At 44.0% G+C, this 25,821-nt stretch overlaps 1 protein-coding gene across 7 annotated transcripts in view; it reads left to right on the top strand.

The window, feature by feature from the left end:
- Positions 1 to 25,821, top strand: part of LOC138295361 (sterile alpha motif domain-containing protein 12-like) — an 88,860-nt gene that overhangs the window by 28,340 nt on the left and 34,699 nt on the right. For 5 of the 7 annotated variants that reach the window (XR_011203579.1, XR_011203578.1, XR_011203576.1 and 2 more), the window contains exons 3-4: positions 10,211 to 10,361; positions 17,595 to 17,735. Coding sequence is in view for 3 of the 7 variants with exons in the window: in XM_069233601.1 (XP_069089702.1) it covers positions 10,211 to 10,361; positions 17,595 to 17,735 (292 nt within the window). In the remaining 4 variants the exon portion in view is untranslated. Of the gene's footprint in view, positions 1 to 9,889; positions 10,057 to 10,210; positions 10,362 to 17,594; positions 17,736 to 25,821 lie in introns of all 7 variants that reach the window. The other 2 variants (XR_011203577.1, XM_069233602.1) reach the window with 2 other exon arrangements.

Genomic DNA, 25,821 nt, shown 5'->3' with positions numbered 1-25,821 from the left:
TCGCCTCAAAAGCCAGACTGGGTGTGGGTGAGTAGGTTATGGAGTTCCAGGTGGTTGATGAGTTGTTGGTTGATTGTTTTATTTATTACTTTGGCAGGATATGGGAGTAGGGGGATGGGACAGAAGTTGCTCGGTTTGCTGGGGATGGCTGAGGTTTCTTGAGGAAGGTCTTGACTGCTGGGTGTTTCCGGTCTTCTGGAAAGGTGGCGGCTTTGACTGAGGTGTTGATGATGCGGGTGAGGTATTTGCTTATCAGGGATCCTGATCATCTTGATCGGGCATGGATCTGTAGAGGCTGCATAGTGGACTGTTTTCATGATTGCAGTGGTGTCTTCCTCGATCAGTATTAGTCACTTAGTTAGGTGGCTGCCAATGTTGGTTATGGACAGGCTGGTGATGACGTTGTTGCTTGTTTTTCAAACTTTATGTAGATCTTTTCAGTTTTGCTGTGAAAGAAGCGAGGCCTCTTCTCTTGTTGTCTCTCAGCAGATTGGGCTAGGACCTGCGTGCTGCTTTGTAGGTTGATCTGGTGTCGGCTTTGTGGTTGGATCTCCATTTGCTTTCCAGCTGCTTGTAGTATCCTTTGGTTTCCCGGAGTTCGTCTGTGTACCATGTGATAAGCTTGCAGATTCAGAGGTGTTTTTTAATTTTGATGGGAGCGAGTGTGTCTGCGCAGGATTTGATCCATTGGTTGAAGTTGCTGATGTCCTTGTCAAAGTTGCCGGTGGTGTTGGGTTAATTTGTTTAGATGGCCTTGTGTCAGTTTGCTTCTGTTAGGTTCTTGCAGTTCCATCTGGGCAGGGTGATGTTGGTGGATGCTTTAACTTACACAGTGGATATTTGGAAGTGGATGATGGAGTGGTTGGTCCAGGTGAGCGGCAATGCAGATATGTATTTAATGTTGTTCCTTGCAGCAAACATAGGATCTAGGGTGTGTCCTGCAGTATATTGGGATCTGTGACTAGCTGGGAGAGCCCATGTGCGGGCTTTCAAGCAGGTCAGTGGAGGAGGGATCGGTGGGGACTTCCAAGTGGAATGAAGTTAACACTGTCCAAACCACATACACAACTGGATGCCAGAGAACGCAAACCTGAATGGCAGCTTCCAGGCGAATGAATAAGAAAAAGCTCCCATTTAAAGAGCTGTCATCTTTGGAAACGTTCCCTTCTACAAGCCAAATTATGATGAATTAGTGATTCATATTTGACACAGAGCTCCTGTTCATTCACTAAATCAAGCTGTGGTAAAAGGAACCGAATTGCAGCAGTCATGGTCTGTGCTGGTGTGTATTGTCTGAAGCCCCCTTCCTCATGACTAAAGAATCTGGTGTGGAAACCAGGTTGCACCTGTGCTGAGCTGCCTGCAGATGGATGAAAACAGCTGGATTACCACATTCAAGGTTAATAAACCCCAAAACAGTGCACTTTGTAATCCAACTATGTCCACGGTGGTAAATTGTAATTAAAATATGTGTGGTACCCCCAAAGTGCTGACTTTACATAAAAACTCCTCAAATAACCAAATAAGTGTTTAAAGTGTCAGACAGAGTTTAGAAATCAAGTAGAGGCCTTTAAAATGTGCTAGACTGCCCTCGTGAGTACTCTAGGGCAGTGGTTCCAAACCTGTGGTCCGGGGACCCCTGGGGTCCACGAAGCCTCCTCAGGGGGTCCATGACTGTTCGGAAAATTAAATAATATTAACAGATTAGTCCCCAGCTTTCAGTAATTACGTAGTTGGGGGTCCCCAGATTCCAATTATGATTCATTGAGGGTCCCCGGGTTCCAGTAATGATAAAATGGGGGTCCAAATAAGTCAAAAGGTTGGGAACCACTGCTCTAGGGACATTCTCGTGAGATAATTTCCTGACACCAAAATTATGCACCAGTGACACAAGCATGACCCCAAACAAAGGCAAGGGCTATTATAATTTTTGTAATACGATCTAGAATGTTCTATGTAAATGACATAATTGACCAGCATACTCTGAACATGTAATTTTATGTCCTAATGTTGTGGTGTACAACACACTACATACGAGGAGACAATATGGTGGTGTCTATTATTCAACAGTCGAGGCTGGGGAACAGGTGAATGAACTTCCTGAAATCACCCAGCTGAAATTAGACATCAAAATCAATGGATTTAAAGGGTAGGGTGGAGGGATAGAAGACTGTGGCGAGGAAGCCCAAGACTCGGAGTAATGCAAATTACTTGTAAGTAACCGGGTCATTACTTCCGTGTCCGTCTTCCTTGTCCACTTGTCCAGTCCTTACTCATGAGTGAGTACCCAAGCTGAAACATTGAGTTTGATTTAAGGCAAAAAAACACAACAGAACATGACGAAACACCTGTGATTTTATCCTAGATGAGATCAAGGTTAAACTGAGGTAACAGACGATAATAAGTGGATACCAAAATCTGCAGATGTCCTAATACCCAGCTGAAGATGATAATGTGTCATGAAGGCCTTGGGTATGGCCCAAGTGGCAGCACAGCAGATATCATTGAGGCTGGCACTCCTAAAGGCTTTGCAGGAGGTAAAAACAACTGTAGGTGATCTGCCTTGAACTGGAGTTGAACGGGATTGTCGTGACAGCTGATATGCATTTGTAATAGTCAACTTAATCCATAAGGAGAAGGAAGAGGTCGAAGGCTTCAGATCTCTTTCCTCTAAACTAAAAGTTACAAAAAACAAAAAAGGAATCGGTCTTGTGAAAAGAGGACGTTCTGTCTAAGTAAATTGACAGACCTCTGTGAACGTCTAATGTGGATAATTCAGACTCCTCTAATGACTGAGGGTTAGCAAACAGACCGGAAGATTTATGTCTTCTGAAAAGTGGAAGACATAAACAATTTTTCGAAGAAATTATGGGTTGGAAAATAACGCCAGACATGAGGAGGAAGCCAACAATGCTCCAATCTGCCCAGTCCTCCTTCTTGAAAAAATGGCCAACAAAAACAAAACTTTGGCTGAACGGAACTTGAAATCTTAAGTAAGAAGAGGTTCAAAAGGTTTCGTATGGAGAGCCTGAAAGACTAAAGGAAGATGCCAGAAAGGAACCGAAGAGTTGATCACTGGACAACAAAGAAAGAAACTTCTTAGCAGTCGAGAGGCCAAGTGGGCAAAAGAAAATGTGTCAGAACCCAAGGGCTTGAATTGCTGGCCAATGACTTCTCAAATCTGAAACTGCAAAACCTAAATGTAAGCCATCTCTGAGGAAATCAAGACTTCTATGAGGATCAAACGTATATGAGGAATAGTTTCTCGACATGCACCAGGCCTCAAAATGTTTCCAGTACCTACTGTATGATCTGAGCGTGAACAGTCTTTGGGACTGTTGAATAGCCTCGGTAGCCTATGCCAGACAACCCTGAGATATTAGAGTTAACCTTTCAAATGCCAAACCCCCAGGTTGAGGTGAAGGGTTAATCGGAAATTGCTGGTGTGGGGACAGAGACATTTGCAGAAGAAGTGGGTACCATTGACTCCATGACCACCCTGGATCCACCAAAGGAACTTCTGCATGATCGTCCTGGATCTTTCTCACTACCTGCGGAATAAACTGGAAGGGAGGGAATGTGCAAAGGAGACCCTGAGTCCAAGGAGTCGAGAGTGCATTTGTTGCTGTGGCCCCGCTAATGGAACTAGACTGCAGAATGAGGGAAGCAGGGTGCAAAGAGACCCAAAGCCAGAACTCCGATCCTCTCAGTTATTTGAAGGAATAGGCAAGGAAAAAGACAGAACATCACTGAAAAAGGGAAGTGCCAACTCGGAGATTCCATGGGCCCATTCTCCTTCACCAAAGTTACACTTCTTTGAGCGAATGGAGATGCTCCTCCGTCCACAAGCCTATCTCCAGAGAAAGGAGAACCAGCGCCCGGGGACCCATTCCCCCTTGCCGAGTCACGTATGACCTCACTGCCCGATTGTTTGTTTGAATGCATACTGTCTGATTCTGAATCCAGAGCAAGAAATGCAGAAGAAACCTCTTAATGGCTGCTAATTTCTTCTGGTTGGAAGATAGCAGAGACTCCTTGTAGAACCGTCTGCCCTGGGCCTTGGGTTCCACAACCCCTCTTGCTTGCATCCATGGCCATAACCACCATAGGGCAGGATGAAGACAAAACCCTTTGTCCAGGTTCGACTGAGTTAGCCACCACTGGCCCGCCACTGGGGTGGAGAGTGTATAATTACCAGAGGAGTGATCCCAGAATGAGAAGAGGCCATAGACTAGAGGCTACAAGTGGAAACGGCTTCACAGTAGAAAGGGGAGAGTAGAGGCCATTTGCCCCTTCACCTACCAGCCAAGGCCTTGCAGATGTGTAGTTCTGCTGAAGGAGGAATCAAAGATTGTAAAAGAGTTTGGCTCTTCTTTCCTGGGTTAAAAATACTTGACCCAAGTCAGTTTGAAGCACGGAGCCTGTAAATATCAGGCTCTGGATGGATACAGCAATGATTTTGTGATGCTGATTGTGAAACCGTGCTTCTGGAAGGTGCTGCAGGACTATTGGACATCTTACTCTGCCTTCGAGAAAGAAGAGGATGTAATTAACCAGTTATCTAGTCATTGGTACACCCGAATAGCCAAAGAATGGAGTATACCTACCAAGGGTGCCAGGAGTTAGAACCAATGCAGGCCAAAAAGGAGCACCTGGAACTGGTAGTGAAGACCAGCCACCGGGAACCGGAGAAACCGCTGGGAACTTGAATGGATGGGAACTTGAAGATAAGGGTCCATTAGGTAGACTGAGCAATGGAAGTTCCCTTTCCTTATGAGAGAAAGAGTGGCCTGGAAAGAGACCATCTTGAAAGTCTGATGACGGATACAGACAAATGCTCCCTTGAGGTCGAGTACTGGGTGAAATTCTCCAGAAGACTTCTGGACAAGGAATAGGCTAGAGTAGTACCCCAGTGCCTCTCGTGTTGAGGTACTGGAATTATCAAAGCTTTGTCCAGTAGGAGTTGAGTTACCTTTCGCAAGGCTTATTTCCTGACTGGTAATTTAGGCAGAAGCATTTGATGAAAGGACTTTGGAGGCTTGAGACATGAAAGGATTCAGATATCCGGTCCACCCTATTTTCCAGGGCCCACTGACCTGAAATCGTGGAAAGCCAAGTATCCCTGAAGAGGAGCGGCCTGCCTCTCACCGGAGCAGCAGGGGCATATTCATGCTTTTGGGGGAACAGCAGGATTTGCAGAGGAAACTGAATATGGCTTGTACTGGGATTTGTCAGCATTTGGCCTCTGGAAGCTGGCAGATCAAGGATGGACTGGATGGACTGGGGTCTTCAGTTTCTTATTTTCAGCTCATTTTTTGACCATTTCTTCTAATTGTTGACCCAAGAGTTTATTCCCCTCAATAGTAAGCCTCATTGGAATCGCTTTCTGAGAGGGATCCATCTTCCAAGCGTGCATCCATAAGTGCTGTCGCACTGCAGTTGACGTTCCTTATGCTGCAACTCATAAATTACAGAACAAAACGTCTGATGAAAAGTGGACATGCTGGTCCATTGTTTAGAGCATTGCGGAGCAGTGAATTCCTTCATTCATTTGATAGAAAGTCCCTTACAGCAACTAGACTGTAAGCGTTATCATGTACTGCGAAATTAGGTGCAGCGTATGATGTTTCCAGTGCACCCTCTGTCTTTTTATTAACTGAATCAGCCGAGAGGGCATCCTCCAAGATGACAGTTCCCAGAGATGATAAGGCAGCCATGAGGCTATCAACTTTTACATTTTCTGGACATTTTTCAGAATGTTTTTCCAGGAGATACTGTTTTGCTATCAAACGAGGTGAAAATTGTATCGCTCCAGCCTTCCACTCATGGGAAAGTACTTAGCTCAGGCAGCAGGTCAGTCCACACAGAAATACATGTCATGCAATGTTCAACAACACCCGAAACAACGATACAGTTAAAAAATAAAGCAATTACAATTTTAAAACCTAACTAAATTGAAAAAGAATGAAAAAGAAGAGATTTAATGGTCGAAATGATACAAACGTATCATGCCAAAAATGTAACCTTCACACTACGAACATTTCTGGAGGTCCAAAATCTTCAGCACTGTCTTGAAAAGCGAGAATGCTGAAGCCACCGAGGTTATATCTTTTTGGGGTATGTTTAGCACCTTAACCTTGCCCTCAAGGAATACATCCATTAGAAAGAGTTCTGCAACTTTGGTTCCTCGATGTGTACTTCTTTCAGCAAGATTCCTTACACCAGTCCTTGGAAATAACTTGAAGGAGAACATCTTACAAACCCAACGCCAAAGAAAGGTTCAAGTTAGTTCCTGGGATTTCTCTGCAGTAGCATTGCTTTGTTAGTCTGTACGCCCCTTTGCACTTCCCAGGAACTAGGGACATGTTTCACAAGAGAAAGCAGGAGAAATTGTGACAGGTCCACTATTTTCTTTCTATGCAGTCATTATTTTGCCTGTTTCTAGGATTGTCTGCACTCTGTAGCCAAAGATGTGGAGTTACATAGATAAAGAGGACTTTACTGGCAAGATCTGCACCCTGGTGTCCTTGGAGCCAGCAAGAGGCTACTTTCCTCTCACCCTGGGACAGCTTTCTAAACCCAGATCTATAAGCCAGATCAGTGCACATATCAATAAAGAAGCCCCCGTCATGTAGACAGGAATTTATCAGTGCAGCAATCTAGAGGTGGGTGATATATTCTGTTACGCTGCTGGAGTTTTGGCCACTCCGCTTTACGCTTGTAACGCAGAGTTCCAGCCAAATTCCACCAATTACCGCATAGCCTAGTTTTTCCTCTCACGCGACTTGCGAATAGTAAGTTGGTGAGCGCAAGCTAACCAAAAGCAAACAGCGTATTTGCATTCTAGAAGGGAAGATAGCATCTTCCCCTCCACAGTCACTTCCTCCGCGCAGAACACCACTCTGAAGTGGCAAACTTACACCAGTTTGGTCAGGTGTGACATTTCTGACAACGCTCAAGTACCTCTCCACTTTTTGTCTGAGGATTCCCACAGCCAGTGCGATACTTCTTCTTTAGATGTGGATGGTCATGTCTGCTATCTTGTTTGCTACAGTGCAGGAGGGGAAGCGCTCTGCTGATAGGCCATGCCCTGAGCAATATGATGTCTGCACCGCTGTGTTCCACTCAACAGGACCACAGCTGCTTCTGCCATGACAGCTTCATAGTGACTGAGGGGGCACTGTCCAACCAAAAACAGGAAGGGATAACAGCCACGACGCTGGACCTGGATAGAAGGTGACACACCTGCAGCTTACACAACCAGGTTCACTTTCACAACCATTTTAGTATTATTGATTTACAACTAGGTCGACCCTACCTGGGATATACTTTTGTTACAAGCTTTGGTGCTTCCAGGTGCTAAACATCAGAACAGTTCTTGAATGGCTTCTCTGGTGATGCCGGTTCCACAGAAGGTGATGTGACCGGTGTGTAAGGAGCTAAGTGTGAGAGTAGGGAATAACAAATAACTGGAGTCTCCTTCTGAGTATGAGACAAAGAGGGTCACTGTCTTCACATGTTTAGCACAGGATTATTTTAATACCACTCGTCCAGAAGAGAGATTGGTCCTCCTGGATTAACCTAATTGTCAGGCTCTGCCAGTGATCCATTGATGGGAAGTGCAAAGGTTTGGACATAGCTAAAGTCTTCAAGTGAGACCCCCCCAAGGATGTTCAAGTAACTCATCCACATGGCTGATAGGTTCAAGCTGTGACCTTCGTCGTGTTGACTACTTACTGCCCAAGAATGAACAGCTGCTCCAGCAGTTCTACTCTCCTGATCCTCTCTGCTGATGAAGGGCTCCTTGCACCAACAGCCTAGGGGCTGCTGCATGCCAGTGGCTTGACAAGGCCTGGTACCTCAATGACCCTCGAGTCCAGTCCATCCTGGAAGGCTGAGTACCAAGGAATAGTAGAGTCCCTAAAAATGTTCCTCCCTTGAGTAATAAATATGGGTTCTCCCCATCCATTGCAAGCAGGGTAGAAGCCACACAGGATGGCCTTATCTGCAGCACTTGCTCTCTTCAGAGACCAGCACTAACTCTCAGCTGGAAAGTTTCTCATACGCTATCATGCCCATGCGCTCAGCCAATGGGACATTGGTAGTGCTTCGTTCGTACAGGAAACCATGTCCCTCCCTCCTTATATGCAGCACTTGTTCTCCTCAGAGACCAGCACTAACTATCAGCTGAAAAGTTTAATTTGTACACTGTCATACACACGTGTTCAGCCAATAAGACATCAACAGTGCCTCTTGACAGCAGCTCTCAGACTGCGCACTGGTTGCAGTTCTTGCCAGACGGGGCTGGCTCTGAAGTGGTCCATAGGCTTGTTTTACAGGACCCTGCTAATAGCAGAGGGGCAAAATGAGGCATGTGGGAGTAGAGTCCAGTCATGTCCAAGATGACCATTGTCTTGCTGATTGCTCAGCTCCATTGCACTGCCTCTTCTCAAACAGATCACACAGCTCTGCCACAACAATTTTGTTTTAAAAAATGACAGGGGCAGTAGTAGATGATAAACTCTTACAGCCTCTAGAGTGGGAAGCTCCCAGGATGAATCCCGGGCACCTGCCACAGGTTAGGTGTGGAGTCAAAATTTATCAGAATTCTACTTAATGCTGGTAAAAAGGCTGTCAGACTTCCAAGTTTCCTAAAATGCACTTTCCCAAGTGGGTGATGGACCCAGAATAGTGCAATAACTCCTCATGCTGTAGGTAAAGTTATATTTATGGTTCCTTTGGTGTAAACGTAGATGCTTCTCAGCCAGCGCAATGCCCTTTTCTGTCAGTGCCCTCTGCAACTGCACACTATTGTTCTACCTTCTACCAGTAGCCCTGATGTGGCCTTCAAGTGCGCGGCAGAAAAGGAGTGCTGAGCAGTGCACAGTCGCGCCAATCCTGCCCCAGGAAAGTGCCCTCAGAATGGGCTTGAGTACTATAGGAGATCCCCCACAATACAAGCAGCAGCCTTGCTTGGTTTATGCCTCACACCAGGATCCACTCATAGAATAGGGAGGGAGAAGGTTGCTGCAGATGCTACCAGAATCTAGGATTTTATCCATCGCATTAACAGCATCAGCTTCATTATCTGGCCTACACTGTGAGATACACAAACCTCCAAGGGGTCACTGACCCAAGTCCTCCTTTATCATATTGTGCAAAACGTAAAGATGCTGAAAGTACCAAAATGACATGCCCAGCTCCTTGGTGACACACGCTAAACCTGTATCTTCCTTCAAGGCTCAGGAAAGAATACTTTAAACTTTGCTCTTGAAAATGTCACAGGGTATCTGATGTCCCTTACTGAGCCCCAGACCTCAGCAACATTTTGGGGCCTGCTTATTTCCCAGTCCTCATGCGGTTCATCTGTAAGGACAATTCTCGACAATAGTGCCACCTCACTGGTGCAGGTGGTGAGGGCCTAAGGATAGACATGCCTTCCACCCCCTGCCCTAAAATATAAGCACTAAAATTGGTTGGCGTTGGTAGAATGTGGTAGCTCATTCATTCACTGTGTAAACTCTTAAATGTCTACAGAAAAAACTTACATTTTCCCAGTTCAACAGTGTGCCTCTCTGTTATATGCTTTGAGCACAATTGTAGCCTGAAAGCCACAGGCCACGCTGAAGTGTTATCTTCTTCTTTAAATTAATCTAGCACCTTTGGTGGCATCTCATAGAAATATACTCTTTGGAATACAGCAAGAGCTATAGATGAAATCCCAAATCTCACATTAGGGTTTTTTTAAAGTTAGTTTTGATAGAGATAAGAAGGCATTGAATTGTTCAGACAGTACCATATCAGCTATATGAATCACTGCCCTGGGAATTCACTCTAAATGCAAATGTGACTCTTTGGAACCAAAGCAGTAATTGCCCTCTTGTTTCAGTAGATGGAAGGCTGTTTACGTCCTAATGGGTCAGGAGCTATGTGTTGTTTGCCCAGGACTTCACCTCCTGTGTGACATGCAGCCCAGTCTTGGATTCAGCCTCTGCCTCTGCTAAACCAGGGAAGGGGGAGCCGGGCTCTGAAGTGAGATACATCAGAGCCCAAATGGTAAGTCATGACCTGCACCGATGCAAAGGATTCTGACTTTGGGTTGTCAGTGTGGTGTGAGACGCAGATTGAAGGGGAGCTGTAGCACTGAAATGAGGACTGGATGCCGAGTGTGATAATATGTGGGTCACAGACACCGCTCCTTGACTTTCAGGATAGCAGTGGTGGTCAGCGACCGAAGCACAGCGCTTTGAAGAAGCCCATATCCCAGTGGTCGGTTGAAGATGTGTGCCATTGGCTGAGGAGTGGAGAGTTTGCATGCAGCGCCCCCATAGTGGACTTGGCCCAAATCCACGCCATATCAGGTAACCTGTGGATGTTGTGATTGATTTTATTTTGTGCCACTTAAAACTGATTCTAGAAATTGCAACAACAAATGTGTTCATGACAGACATGCAGATTTCTATGTACACTGATCGAGTAAAAAGGAAGCAGTAGAGAATGGTCAAAAAAGGGCCTCATCTGATCAGTGCCTGCTACCTTAGCTTGTGTCATTCTGATCATGTGCTTGAAATTGCCCTGCCACATGCTCGGGTAGAGCCCTGCGCCTGACCTGCTGCAGCGTTTCCAAATGTTATCCTTCACCCACTGAGTTCTTCAGTATTTTTATTGTCGCCAAAGCCATGTGAAGATTGATTTCCTCTGAATATACTCTTGGATATTTCCATCTGTGTAAGTCCTGTAGTTTCCTCCTGCTCCATGGCCTGATCTTATCCATCCTTCCCCCTAATCCATGGACAGATCTTATCCATGTTATCCATCCTTTCTCCCAATCCATGGCAAGATCTTATCAGTGCTCCTGATCCATAGCCAGATCTTATCCATCCTTCCTCCTTATCCACAGCCAGATCTAATCCATCCTTCCTCCTGATCCATGGTCAGATCTTATCCACTCTTCCACCTAATCCATGGCCAGATCTTATCCATCCTTCTTCCTGATCCATAGCCAGATCTTATCCATCCTTCCTCCTCATCCACGGACAGATCCTATCCATCCTTCCCCCTTATCCACAGCCAGATCTTATTCATCCTTCCTCCTGATCCATGGTCAGATCTTATCCATCCTTCCTTATGATCCATGGCCAGATGTTATCCATCCTTTCTCCTAATCCATGGCCAGATATTATCCATTCTTCCTCCTGATCCATAGCCAGATCTTATCCATCCTTCCTCCTTATCCACAGCCAGATCTTATCCATACTTCCTCCTGATCCATGGCCAGATGTTATCCATCCTTCCTCCTGATCCATGGTCAAATTTTATCCATCCCTCCTCCTTATCCACAGCCAGATCTTATCCATCCTTCACCTTGATCTATGGTCAGATCTTATCCATCCTTCCTTATTATCCTTTGCCAGATGTTATCCATCCTTTCTCCGAATCCATGGCCAGATCTTATCCACCCTTCCTCCTAATCCATGGACAGATGTTATCCATCCTTCATCCTGATCCATGGCCAGATCTTATCCATCTTTTCTCCATCATTTCTCCTGATCCATGGCCAGATCTTATCCATCTGAATCCGTTCCCTTGTGTCACAGTGCTTCCCACCATTAAAGTTCATGGTCTGTTCTGTATTTATGTTAAAAGAACATTTGCACAGAAATACACACCTCACACTACTGCACACTCCCACACAACGTTGCATACTTCCACATATCACCAGCACCTAGAATTACACACACTCAGTGAGACACTGAGCACTATGACCTCCACATATGTATACAAAGAGTGAGTACACTTTTGTTTTGATAAGTTAGTAGTTATGGTATTGTTACAATGTAGGAGCTCTCTAGGAGTGGCCATCTCTTAAAAAGAACTTAACTTCCATGCTGATTGGAAGTTACAAAATACTTTAGGTCTGATTACAATTAAGATAATAATCCCCTTTTGGTTGCAAACTCCAGTTTGATCCCAAAATGAATACAACTCTGGTATAAATTGTGCCCGATGCAGATCTTTGCACCTGCACAGCATGGCAGGTGCAACGCGCCACAGATCGCAGGAACGAACTTCAAAATGCATGCATGCGCATCCCGCAATGAGATGGCCATGGACGCTATTCCCCTATCTGTGATCTCAAACTACACCCTGTCTCCTTCCAAATAATGGGTTCACAAACTGCTTGTGGTGCCAGTTGTAATCAGTCCATTGATACACTTTCCACTTTTAAGTGGATCATTCAGGTACAGGAGGTCACCTCACTTCATCTCTGACTTCTTTCCTCCTGGTTCTGGTCTTCCTTTACTTACAAGTCTTTGCTACCAGGTGTGTTTGACATATTAATTCAAAGGGACCAAACTACTACTGCAGTACCCCGAATGCACTAGGTAAGCACCCAAAATCCCTGTACTGCAAGCGTGATGTCCAAGATGACCTGACGCAAGCTGGCCACCTTATTCAGGTGAAGGGTTGCTGGTGCAAATGTTTGTTGAAAAGACATTACAAATGTCATGTTAATACATGGGAGACAGGACTGCGTGCTTGTTCACCATATTTTCAGTCAGCAGTTTTACATTTTCCTAGAAATGGGCACAATTATAGTGGCCATAATTATGTGCCATGTACGTACGTATGTGTAAATTCTGCAGGTGTACTTGAATTTTCATGTACCTGATCACCTGTGCGTTTTTTGTATGCAGAGATTCAGACTTTTTCCACACATATGTACACAGGAAAAAAACCTTGTGAATTGATATAATAAAAACTGTTTAATTCACAATAACCTTGGAGGGGTAGAACTGTGACACAAAAATGAATATTATTGATTTTACTTATGGCCAGTGTGTGCTGGGTCTTACCTATGATAATACTTTTATGCATTGTCTGCATTATTGCACATTCATCACCATTGAGGTGCAAGGGATCAGGTTGCTGTACATTGAGAACACTAGATTATCAGGGTTAACATGAGGTTTCAGCGGGGTCGGCTTTGAGCTGCAGGACCTGCCTCCAGAGCTCATAATGCAAGCCGTAGGTTCATCATGAAGGATTCATCTCCTCTGGAAGCATCTATTAGTGTGTTGTTGTCTGGAAGAAATCCTGCTACAAGCGTGTAGGGATTAACAGGACACACATCACTCTCTGGGGTGGGATTTCCTACTCTCCTCTTCATATAGGAAACTGTGACTCTTTAATGGCTTCCGGAGCCAGACTCAGCTCTAAGGAGATCAACAATTCTCCAAGAGATGGATAGGGCTGTCTAGAGACAACACAAGCTGATAGTTTAAGCAGAAGGATCAGATAGCCTGACTGGGGCGGCACGCTCTGCACATTGATCTCAAGCCGGTTTAAGAGTACACGATTTAAGGCTGCAGCCTGGGATGAGCCTCTATTGGTTGTACTAGCCTGGACGGATCCATATCCTTAAATTTGGGAACTGCCTTGGACTCGAATTCTGTACAAGTGCAATCTTGTTTCATGCGCTTTGGCGTAAACATAGAAAGTGTAGCTCCCTATCACCTACCTGTACCGGTCCAGGGTATGACATATGAGATGTGTTTACTAAAGCTCAGCAGCGCACTCAACATACGGTTCTGGGCTCTTCCTTGTCTGCACCTCCAAATGTGCTAACATATCCCCTGATGCACTCCTGTGCTTCCTTCGGAGCATTCAGCGCTTAAATAATTCAAGTCCGCGAACAAAGATCAATGGAGTTAAGCAGGACTTTAACTCTAAGCTGTATATGCATGTCCCTTACATGTGCTACACTTCTTTAAACTCTGCTTAACTATTTGATGCTACAAGACCCTCCTGCGCTACCCTTTGCCTTTAGAGAGCCACAGAAAGCCACAGTCTGCTTTTTCACCTGTTGACATGCGAACTACTTCCTGTTGGTCTTTCAACCATGTAGAGGTGCATGGAGGTCCGACCTTTTTCCCCCTCTTTTGGAGATCATGTGAACACCTTTTAAGTATGGATCATTGTACAAGTTCATAATGTCCAAACCTAAATGAGGTTGCAATGATAAAGCATCCACTGACAGACCTCCAAGTACAGAACTTGGACAAATTGGAGAATTCAGAGGTTCTGACATCGCCAGTTGCCTTATCCTTGCTCCCTCAGCTTTCCCCAGTCCCAGTTTTAACCACTCACTGGGCCCGTGCGGGAATTGTTGTTGTCTTAGGCTTACTGACAATTTGCTGTTCACCCTGCTTCTCAAACAAGGCGACCTTTGGTGCTTAGCGGGGTAACCTGGTACCTGGCCATGAGTAGTGCCCTATGCTGCTGCGTAGAGCTACCTCTCCATAGGACCAGTCCTCATTATAGCATCCCAGAGACAGCAGAGTTGCCTGCTGTCCTGTCATCCCTAGATTTTAGCCTTAGATTAAATCCCATAATCAGTGCAGAGTTTGTTACCTTCACGCCTCCTAAACTGTGTTAGGAAGGACTTGTATATGGTCACATCAATGATGTCCTTGACAGTTTAGTTTTTGAGACGGTCCTTTGCTTCTACCTGTTCTGCACTATGAATATTTGGTCTTTGTCTCGTGTTGGTACTTCACCCGGGAAACAGGTCTTTTAGTCTTCTATGGCCTGCTGCTCTGTGACTGTCCTTGAGGTGTCCTTCAGTCAGAGCCAAGGCATCCTCTGTGACCTTCCAGTGCCACACCCATCTGCTGGGGTCTTCTCTCCACTCTTGGTATGTGAGTTCTACACACCTACAAATGGTCTTTCATATGTCAGTTTGGTCAAACTACTCATGGATGTTTCTCATTAAGTTTTTGTGGCTGAACCTTATTTAGACTTACCACAGTGTTTGATCCTCCAATTACAATTTCTTCAGAACATGGCAGTCAGTTGATGACAGGGACAAACCGATGGGTGCGTTTATCGCTGGTTCTCAGGGTCCCTGAGAAGTCCATGAATAAGGTTTAAAGCACGTTGTCTACCTCATGAGACTGTTTCAGTATGTGTTCTGTTTTTAATTCCAATAGATTCGACAAGTAAATATTTCCTCATTTGCTCCTGCAAAGTTTCACATGACAGTGGGCTAATGTGATGTAGGACTCTCGCTAGTCTAACTTAGAATTCAACTTTTCCTTATGTTTTGTGACTGGCTAAAACTGTTTTTTTTTGCAATATAATATATTTAAATGTAAGTAAATAAATATCCATAAAATGCCTTTTAGACACCTTTTAAAGCCCCATAATGTTACTTCCATTGTAAGAAAGTAGTTGAACGTTTACCCGAGGGCCTGCGCTGACTGCGGATGAAGAAGCATTGTCCGCGCTCTCAGGCAGCTTTGAGACGCTGTGTCCAGTGTATGGCTGAGCTCCTGCGGTGCCAAAACCGCCATGTTGTCTCCACGTTTCTGGCCACTCCGATGGGTGTTCAATGAGCTGTTTGGGGTTCAGGACGCAACTGGCAGCAGCAAAATTGCAGTGCAGCGCTAGGAAAAAGATGGCAGACCTGGGCTTTTTTCACTTCACAAGTAAATGCCATGTTTCCAGGAAGAGGACGTTCTCATATCTGCTAATGGACCCATGCCAAGATGGTGGTCAGTCCATAGGATGTTGTTAAAGGATCTCAATCGAAGATGGAGTTTGGCCTTTTAGTCAGATACTGTTTGACAATAGGTGAGGAGGCTCTTCAAAGCAAAGGAAGCATCACAACACATTTGCTCTCTTGTTTTTTTGTTGCATTCTTCATCCCTTTGAATCCATTTTTATCTCTGATTTTTGCTCCTTCCAGGTAAACATTTCGCTGAATTCCCATCCTAAAGTGTGGCCTGGCTCTTTTTTTCTTTCTAATCTCTCTGGAGTGGTTGGTTCTTGCATTCGTCATGGTTTCCTATTTTCTTTTTCAGTCAAAATTCATAGGAAGGCTTGTAGGTTTACCGTCTTTGTGGGGTTTCTTTTATTTCAGACCCTCCTAAGGAAACGCCTGACCTCTTTCACGTGCACCATTTTGTGCATGGCGGCACCACGGCTGCGGTAGAAGTTGCACTTGTTTCATGGTCTACAAGGAGACTCAAGAGACCCTTGAAGCATCCAGTATTAGTATGTATCAATGAGGATATAGCAACTATACAATAGGGGTGCACGATGCATTTCTACACAAATCCATCATGGATAACTTTATTAATCGTCTGAAGCATGAATTGAGGCTCTTCAGTAAGCTCCTCACTCAGTAGGAGCCTTCAAACTCCGTATAAGGGCACACAATAACTCCATGGGTTGGGCTGTACGTGAGGAAGGCAGAGCATATTCTGTGGAGCGTGACCAGTCCTTAGAACTAAACCAGTTCTTCGTCAAATCTTCATTTGCTTTTTAGCAGCAAAGTCAAGGTTTGATATTATGTCCTTTTGAGGTGCCGCATTAGCCAAGACCTTTTTGATTATTCTAACATTCTGTGTACCATACACTTACTTTGGGGGGTTTTCAGCATGCTTTCTTCATCCATTGGTCTGTCTTTGTTGCTATCTATAGCTATCATTGCAATTCTGTCTAAGCAATTGTCTCTATCTGTGCAACCATCCCTAGCTATGCAGTCATCTATCTACTTATTTACACCAATATGTCTGTCTATGAAACACTAGCTATGTATTCAACCTTCCACATCAGCGTTTGCGCATCGCGCTGTCAATCTGTCTTTTCACGCATATCTATTTGCAATAAATATTTACAAAAATATTATCAAAAAGCAATAGACTGAAAATATTTTTGCCTTTAGCCAATGTGCTTTGGTTTAGATTGAAGAGGACCTGGCAGGTCCCCAACAATAAAGTGTTGCTAAAAACATGACAGAGGCCAAAAGACTGGTGGTGGACGCCAGATGTTTCAGATTTGCAGATGCTTGTTCTCTCCTATGGAACAATTTCCGTACAGCAATGCTGAGATATCAAATTTGCACGTATCTTCCAAACTACCTCTGCTGGTCATTACCATGGGCGTCCGGCCGCCTTAGTGTTACGCTGCCTGCACTAGTACGGCCGATGACGTAAGAATGATGCCCCCCCTATGAAAAATTTCTTCAGACGCCCAGGGCCATTACTTAATTGTGATATTTTTCTTAGCATTGTTTGTGGTTTCAAAATAGTATGTGTCAGTGCTTAATTTGTAAATAAAAACGTGCCGGTGCCAAAACCCTCCTGTTAAACACGCGGCTGCCGCATTCATATGTGCGAGCACGGAATACTGAGGCAGCGTAATCCTGAAGCCATCTTGGGCCTCTTTAATCCATTTACAGCCACTCCGTGCCTCTTCAGCTCACTCTTGCAGCTTTCTGCTTTCTACTTTTGTGGTGCTTTTTCATTTTTCTCTTCCTCCGTCTTTCCCATATGTGTCTTTTGCTCGCAGCAAATGCTTGAGGCAGAAGAGTAAGCGCCAGCCCTCAAAAATAAGTGCTGGTGCTCGGCACCGGAAACAATAGGCAAAAATTAAGCACTGGTATGTGTGTTATTTTGCTCATCTCTGCACTGTTGGTTTTTAGTGATGTTTAAATTTTTTATTCCATTTGAGACTGTTCATCTAATACATACCTCTGATGCATAAAAAATAACTTCCTTGATTCCATCTGTTTTGTCGTGGTGTAGGGCGTGCACTGTTGCGACTCACCGACGAGAAGCTTGAGAAGATGGGGGTCGGCACGAGGAGCCAACGGCAGGACCTGATGGAGCGGGTCCTGAAGCTGCGATTACAGCAAGAGATAGAAGATCTGCTGCTGATCACGGAAGGTAAAGTTACTTTTCCACCATGAGGATGGTGGGTAAATGGTGACTGTCCCAAACTGGCGTATCCATGATAGGAGAAGATCGTTGACTAGGTTACCTCATAATTGATCTGGGTATATGAAGCGGCTACTGATTACAGGTACGTAAAGTAATTTAGGTAGGACTCATACTACACCGTAATGGGATAGCCACGTTGAGTCTTTTGGTCTCACTGCTTTTCAGGGGTAGGTAGGGGAGTCCAGTAGTCAAGACTTGCTCTTGATGATAACAGTAGTTAGACCTCAGACAGAGACCATCAGAGTAAATACCACACAAACTTAATGTCTAGTCAGTCACATGACTCCAACAGGATATTTTTACAGGCAGGTGAAATAGGGCAGGAAAAATAGGGATACACACAAAAAGGATCCAACCATTCTCTAGGGGCCAAAATACCATCCATGTGCTTTTGCAGCACACCAGGTGCAACGAACGCAATGAACATAGTGCCTGTGAATAAGTTACTCTAGAGCTGAGGCACTGAACTAACACAACAGATTAAAAGCCCTGGCTTTGTGATTTGGAAGTGCCTCGGGTTTATACTGCTGTTTGTCTTTTAACTGTGGGGTGCAGGTGCCAGAAGGAGGCATAACATGTATCCAGTTCAGTACGTTTGCCATTCACCCTGTCTTCCCTGAGCTCTGGTCGCAAAACTGGAACAACTCGGTGGGTTCAAGACTCAGGGGCACATTTATGAGTGTGGTGGCGCAGGGCAGCGTCACAGGGGAAGGGCAGGATTGTGCCATATTTATCCAATAATGCGCATTCCTGTTCTTTCCCCCGTGCTGGTGCCCTTTTGGCAGCCTAGCACCAACGCAGGCACCCTTGCACCATTGTGCAAAGGTGCCTGTGTTGCATGCAGGATTGTTTTCTTTTCTCTTTTTATGTGTACTGCAGAATGCAGCACCCATAGAGAAAAAACTAAATAATAAAGGTATTGCTCCTTGTTATGCCTCTCCCGGGTAGGCGTAAGATTTTGGCGCATTCCAAAGTTTACAAGTCCTTGTAAATCTGGGAATGAGTTAAAATCCATGGGAGTTGCGTGGGAACACCCACCACACGCTAATGGGAGGCCTACCTAGGGCAGAGTAAGACAACGTAGCAATTTGCGCTGCCTTGCCGTACTCCATATTTTCGAAGCCATTCATAGCCACGCAAAGTGCCTTTGCTTGGCTTCAAAAATATGACTTGGTGGTTTGCATCCCGCATGTACCACATTGTGTGGGGCCAGCATGGCAGAGTCCACTCCTAAATATGGGCCGAAGTGTATGGTTGAGTTTCACTGAAGTAATTGATCACAGTCTGTAAAACCAAGAACCTTCCACCCAGACTGGAAGAGAGGCCTCACCCAAGTGCTGTGCTCTCTCGGGCGCCAGAGGAGGACTCGACTAAAGGGTCTGGCAGTCGGAGGAAAGGAAGGAACCACTGGATACAGTCACAAGAGGACACCGGTTGAAGAACTGACTAGTCCCTCATTTACTGGACTGGGTACTAGTTGGAAAGTGTACCCAGCTGAATGTCCCCCAGGGTACCAAACCTGTGGTGCCTCCTGTACAGTTGTGTGTAGTTGTCTAATTTTTACTCACATTGTACGCATGTTTCTTCTGAGAACTATAGGTTGTAAGTGCGCTATGCAGGAGCTGATTTTCATATGTAACTAGGGACACCTAGCTTACTCTTTACCTCAACATCCCCCTATTCCAGTATTATTTGTCATCATCTGTTCTTACCTTCCCTTGCAAATGTCCACTGTTGTGTCACTCGGGAGGCAAAGGAAATCGAAGTGTGTACTTGTGGACAAAAGGCTAGCAAGGTACCGGCACCAAGGGAGGTCACTCCATTTTCCACAAGTTGCATGGCGGACGTTGGTGGAGGGCGCATACAGCTGCCCGACAACTCTGGTTTCACAGGTCTCGCAAGATATTTTAGCTCGGACCAAGCCTCGATAGAGAGACACCTATGCAGTCAGTGTACGAGTAATTTACATGTGCTAGAGGTGACTGTTGTGTGTTAGTTAATTCTTGGTTTATAGAATGTGGAGGCCGATGACACATTAGGATTCTAGCGTCCCTGACGCTGGAATTCTCCTGGAGTCAGTTGAGCCTGGATGCGTTGAGGAGGCGAACCTGTTCCCTTGTTACCGTACTGGCAACCTAATAAAGAAGAAGATTCACTTACCGATGACTCTGATTTAATCCTTCCACACCCACTTCAATCTGGCGACGAGGGTGGTGGAAGCACTGACTGTGTTGCTTCAGCTTCCACTTTCCATTGGGATCCTTATTTTCATTCAAGTCCATGATCAGCACCACTATAGGAGCGGCGACACTCAGGTCAATTTTGCCTGTATTCGTTTTATTTTAAATTTATTTTTATTATTGTTCCGGGTACATACTCGGCGGTAGTGCGCGCGTGCGCAAACCGTTAATTGACCTGTCGCGCGTGTTTCCGCTCGCGCGTCGTCTCCTAGGTAACGGAGACGCGTCTATTCGATCGTCCAGCTGATGTGTGTTTACACTTGAGTGTCGTCTCCTAGGTAACGGAGACGCGTCAATACGCGCTAGTGCAAATTCGGGATACGCGTTGTCTACTTGGCAACAGAGACTCTCAAGGTATCGTAGGGACGCGCTACACAAGTTACATATTTTACACGTTTTTACGTGCAACATTATTTGGTGACTGGTTATAGAGGTTATGGTGTTCAGGAAACCCCAATCCAAACAGCATTACTGACAATTTTTTGGGGGGGAATAACAGAAATAAAGAATACAACAGAATTAGAAATATATACAATTTTTTTTCTCATCAAACAAGGGAACAGGTCAAGGAGATCCTCAGTGTGCGTGACATGGCGCAGCCTAATTTTACGATTGTTCCGCCACAAGTATTTTGGGCTGCTGGGAATAATCCACCTGTAAAATGGTCAGAATGGAAAGATTATTTCATGAACTACATAGGGGCTATAGATCTTGATGACAGGATGCCTGCAGAACAAAAGAAAATACTTTTACTACATTCATTGGGACCTATGGGTTTGAAAACGTACAACAAAATGCAGAAGAGCCCCATAAGTGGAGATGTGTGTGTTTTTGGTGTTGCAATGCACGACCTGGATAAATATTTTGCACCCAAAGTTTGCATTGGAATTATTCGCTACAAATTTTTTCAAAGAAAGCAGGAGAAGGGTGAATCTGTTGATGACTATGTGGCAGATTTAAAGAAATTGGCCCTTGATTGTAAGTTTGGTTCAATACAAGATGATTTGATAAGGGATCAAGTGGTCATGCACAACAACAATCAATCCATTCAAGAGAGATTATGGATTAATGGTGACTCTTCATTGGAGGAAATTGTGGCTATTGTAAGGAAAGCTGAGATTTCTGAACGGTGTGTTTCAGAATTAAAATCGACTGAAAGAAGTGTTGACAACATCTGCAAGATAAATAATCGTAGAACATTGAAGGAACAGAAAACACCACAAAGTAACGATGGTGAAAAAAGATGTTATAGATGTGACAGCAAGGAACATTTAGCGTATGCTAAATCATGCCCAGCTATGAAATTGAAATGTAGTAAATGTGGCATTGTGGGACATTTTGCGAAAGTATGTAGGAATAAAAAGAAAATGGTTAAATGCATATTAAATGGCAATGCTCATGTAGGAATTGAGCACCAAGAATATGATGACTTGGAATCTAAAGAGGATACTGTAGATGGGAACTTTATTTTGAACATAACAGATGTTGAAACAAAAGGGAAACCAATGTGTGATATGGAAATAGGTGGAATTCCAATGACTATGTACGCAGACTCTGGCTCACCTTTCACTATAGTGAATGAGGATATATGGAATAAGGCATTCGTGAATAAATTAGGTGGAAAACTTTTGCAACCTGATGTGCGACCTGAAAGCTACACAGGAGACAAGGTTGATCTCGTTGGTTTTAGATGGTTAAAATTCACGTTTAAAAATAGGTGTGCCAGAGGAAAATTGTATGTGTCAAAAAGGGGGCCATCAGTTCTGGGATGGAAGGATCAAGGACAGCTTCACATGATCTTAGATCCTAACAGCAAGGAAAAGGTGTTGATAGTAAATGAGGAGCATACCCTGTCTATGGAAATGGAGAAAAGATTCCCCAAGGTCTTTGGGAAACCTTTAGGAAAATTGATTGGTTTTGAGCATAAAATTGTATTAAAAATGAACGCTGTACCAAAAATCCATAAGGTGAGACCAGTGCCCTTGATGATAAGGGATGAAGTTTCAAAAGAATTGGAAAAGCTGGTAGGGATGGATGTGATTGAACCTATAGAAAGCGCGGAATGGTTATCACCAGTGGTTATTGCTCGACGCAGCAATGGGAAAATTCGCTTATGTGTCGATTTAAGATATGTAAATGACAATATTGTCATCGACCGCTTTCCATTACCTAAAATCAATGAAATGGTTTCAAGTCTTAAGGGTGCAAGTTGGTTTTCAACAATTGACTTATCAGCAGCCTATCATCAGATTCCATTAGGAACGGAATCAAGGAATTTGACAGCGTTCATCACACCTTTCGGTTGTTACCAGTACAAAAGGATGCCATTTGGACTAGCGTCTGCAGCTGCAGTTTTTCAAAGACTCATGTATAAGTTATTTGGAAAATCTTTGGGAGTTATGTGTTTTCAGGACGACATTTTGGTGTTTGGGTGTGATCGGAAAATGCATGATGAGCGATTGGAACATGTTTTAGGGGTGTTGGAAAGTAAGGGGTTGACTGTCGAATTGAGCAAATGCAAGTTGGCCAGGAGAAGTGTAGAATATTTGGGGCATGAAATCAGTGGTGAGGGAGTGAAACCGAAAGCATCATTGGTTACTGCCATTGTTAATGCAGCAACTCCAACTTCTAAGGAAGATGTAAGATCATTTTTGGGAATGGCTGAATTTTTTGTGAAATTTATTCCAAATTTTGCAGGAAAGGTTTATAATTTAAGACTACTGCTGAAAAAGAATACTCAATTTATATGGAATGATGTATGCGAAAGGGAATTTTTGAGTGTTAAGGATGATTTGAGCAAAGTAATGAATTTAGAGAGTTTTGATCCTGACTTGGATACTGTTGTGACTACGGATTCTAGCAATAAAGGTCTAGGTGCTGTATTGTCCCAGAAAGGGAAAGATGGAAGGGAGAGGATTATTTTATTCGCATCTAGATCACTCTCGCCTTCAGAGGAGAAGTACTCAGTCATTGAAAAGGAGGCGTTAGCTTGTGCTTGGGCTTTAGAACACTTTTGTACATTTATTTGGGGCAAGAACATCACTATCCAGTGTGATCATAAACCTCTGATTAAGCTTCTCACATCAGAAGGTAGTGTAATGGCTTCTGCAAGAATTTTAAGACTATCTATGCGTATGAAGGATTTTATATACAATATTGTGTATGTTCCTGGGAAAAATAATCTGATGGCAGATTGTTTATCCAGGCTTCCGTGCCCTTTAGAAGGTTGTGTGGATGATCCTTGGGAAGACTATAGTGTTGCTCTGATACATGATACTGGAAATTCTTCTTTTGATAAGGACTTGTGGTGTAAGGAAATGGAAGAAGATTTAGATTTGCAAATGGTGCGGAAGTTTGTCTTGGAAGGTTGGCCTAAGAAAGATCTACTTACGGAGCAAAGTAGACACTTCTGGGAAGTTAGGCATGAACTTTCTGTTGAGAACAGTTTCATACTGAGAGGGAATAAAGTAATTCCACCACATGGAATGAGAAATATTGTTTTGGATCTGTGCCATGAGGGTCATTTTGGAGTTGTTCGCACTAAGTCAGTGGTTAAAGATTTGTTTTGGTGGCCGGGAGTGGATAAAGCAGTTGAAAGGTTTGTAAGGTCATGTGAAGTGTGTTCTTCAGCAGACAAAACTTTGTGTACTTTAAAACCTCCTATGGATCAGAAATTATTACCAAAGCAACCATGGGAATGTGTGGCTGTTGATTTGTTTGGTCCTGTTGGGGATGAGCAAGAATATGTGGTAGTCCTTATTGACCTATTTTCTAAATGGCCAGAAATTGGTACAGTAGAGAGGGGAGACACAGTTTCTGTATTGGAATTTATGGACAAGGTGTTTCTGTCGGAGGGAATTCCTACGAAATTGTTGAGTGATAACGGTGTGCAATTTGTTTCTAGTACTGCTAAGATGTATTTTGGAAAACTGGGCATCAAACACAAAACTACGTCTTTGTACAACCCCAGTGGAAATGGTACTGTTGAGAGATTCAATAGGGTCATTAAGAGTGTTATTCAAAGCTCTATGAATAATTGTGATTGGCACATAGCTGTGTTCAAAGCGATGTGGGCTTACAGGATTACTGAGAATCCAACTACACGTTTGAGTCCTTTCGTCATTATGAGAGGTAGAAAACCCAGGGGTAAGCATAATCCAGCGTGGTTGTTTGGTGCTGGTGTGGAGAATTGGTCGATGGAATTAGTAAGAAATAATTTGGACAAATCCCAAGAAAAAAATAAGATGTACTATGACCACTCTCATCATGTGAAACCTGTCAAAATTGTTGTGGGTGATTGGGTACGTGTTAGGAAGCCTTTTAAAGTAAGGAAGAATGAGAGCCAATATTTTGAACCTGAACAAGTGAGGGAAGTGTTGCACAATGCGGTTAGATTGAGTGATGGTCGGGTCTGGAATCTTAAACGTATTGCTTTATTCAATAATAAGTATTGTATTGGGCAAGATGGTATGGGTTTTAGGAAGGAGGAAGGAAGGTCTGACTGGTTAGATGAGTTGATTGACACCTCTTCACCTTCTGAAGTTTCAGAGGGTGTTTGCTTAGACACCTCTTCACCTTCTGGAATTTCGGAAGGAGGTTGTTCTCTTCTTCCTGGTGATGATTGTGAGGGAGATGTGAGACCTAAGGAGAAGAGGAAAGTAACCCATCCAAGTTGGTTGAAGGATTATGTGTTAGGGTATATCTCTGCCTCATACACGGACTCTGGATGATTTTTAATGGGAATTTCCTCTTCTTATGTATCTTCTTATGTTATCACTATATGTTTGTGTGTTGCTATTTTAATTTATTGTTCCAAATTATTTATTTGAATTTACGGAAGGGGATGTGTTGTGTGTTAGTTAATTCTTGGTTTATAGAATGTGGAGGCCGATGACACATTAGGATTCTAGCGTCCCTGATGCTGGAATTCTCCTGGAGTCAGTTGAGCCTGGATGCGTTGAGGAGGCGGACCTGTTCCCTTGTTACCGTACTGGCAACCTAATAAAGAAGAAGATTCACTTACCGATGACTCTGATTTAATCCTTCCACACCCACTTCAGTGACCCTATAAGCAGACTCTATGTGACGTTGTGCTTATGTAATCTTGGAGCTCTGCCAGTGAGTTCACATATTGTGGTTCAGTCTGGAAGAATACAGGGATAGGCCAGACAGGCAAGGTGTGCACAGTTCGCAGGTTTTAGAAGCTGTGTGAGGTTCTCTGCCACTGCCCTCTTAAGGCAGACTGTAAGCGAGGGACAGTCCATTCTTTCCAGATTTCATTACAAGACCGGAGGCTCCCATTATGCATTTTTCCTTTAATGCCACTCCACACAGCACTTTAAAGCACATAACATCATAAAGAAACATTCCAGAATAGAACATTCATAACATATAATGAGCCCAGGTAGTAAACATTCTGCCTCTTTTAAATGTAGCTCCTCGCAGATAAGTATCAATGTTTTTTCTGCTGTCTCTTAATATTGTTTGAGTTGTTTTAATTGTCTGGTTTCTCGTTTTTGGGGTTTCAGTTTATGGGACCCACTTGATATAGATTTTAACCTGCCATTTAACGCATTGTAGGGCTGTAATTTATGAAGATTTTGAAATATTAGTGTCACATTACATTACATATGTTTAGTTTTCTTTGTGGGAATTCTTAAACTTACTGCGGCAGCCCCGATATAAGCCTGAAGCTGGGGTTCTTTGCAACGGCTGCCGGAGCACACTCATGAAATTAGACTTACTGCAGCCGCCCTGATATTAGGCCTGAGGCTGGGTCCATTATAGATGCT

The sequence above is a fragment of the Pleurodeles waltl genome, chromosome 5 (genome assembly GCF_031143425.1).
Source record: "Pleurodeles waltl isolate 20211129_DDA chromosome 5, aPleWal1.hap1.20221129, whole genome shotgun sequence".
NCBI lineage: Eukaryota > Metazoa > Chordata > Amphibia > Caudata > Salamandridae > Pleurodeles > Pleurodeles waltl.
Note: the sequence above shows the minus strand (reverse complement) of the source record. Positions and strands in the feature narration are given on the sequence as shown.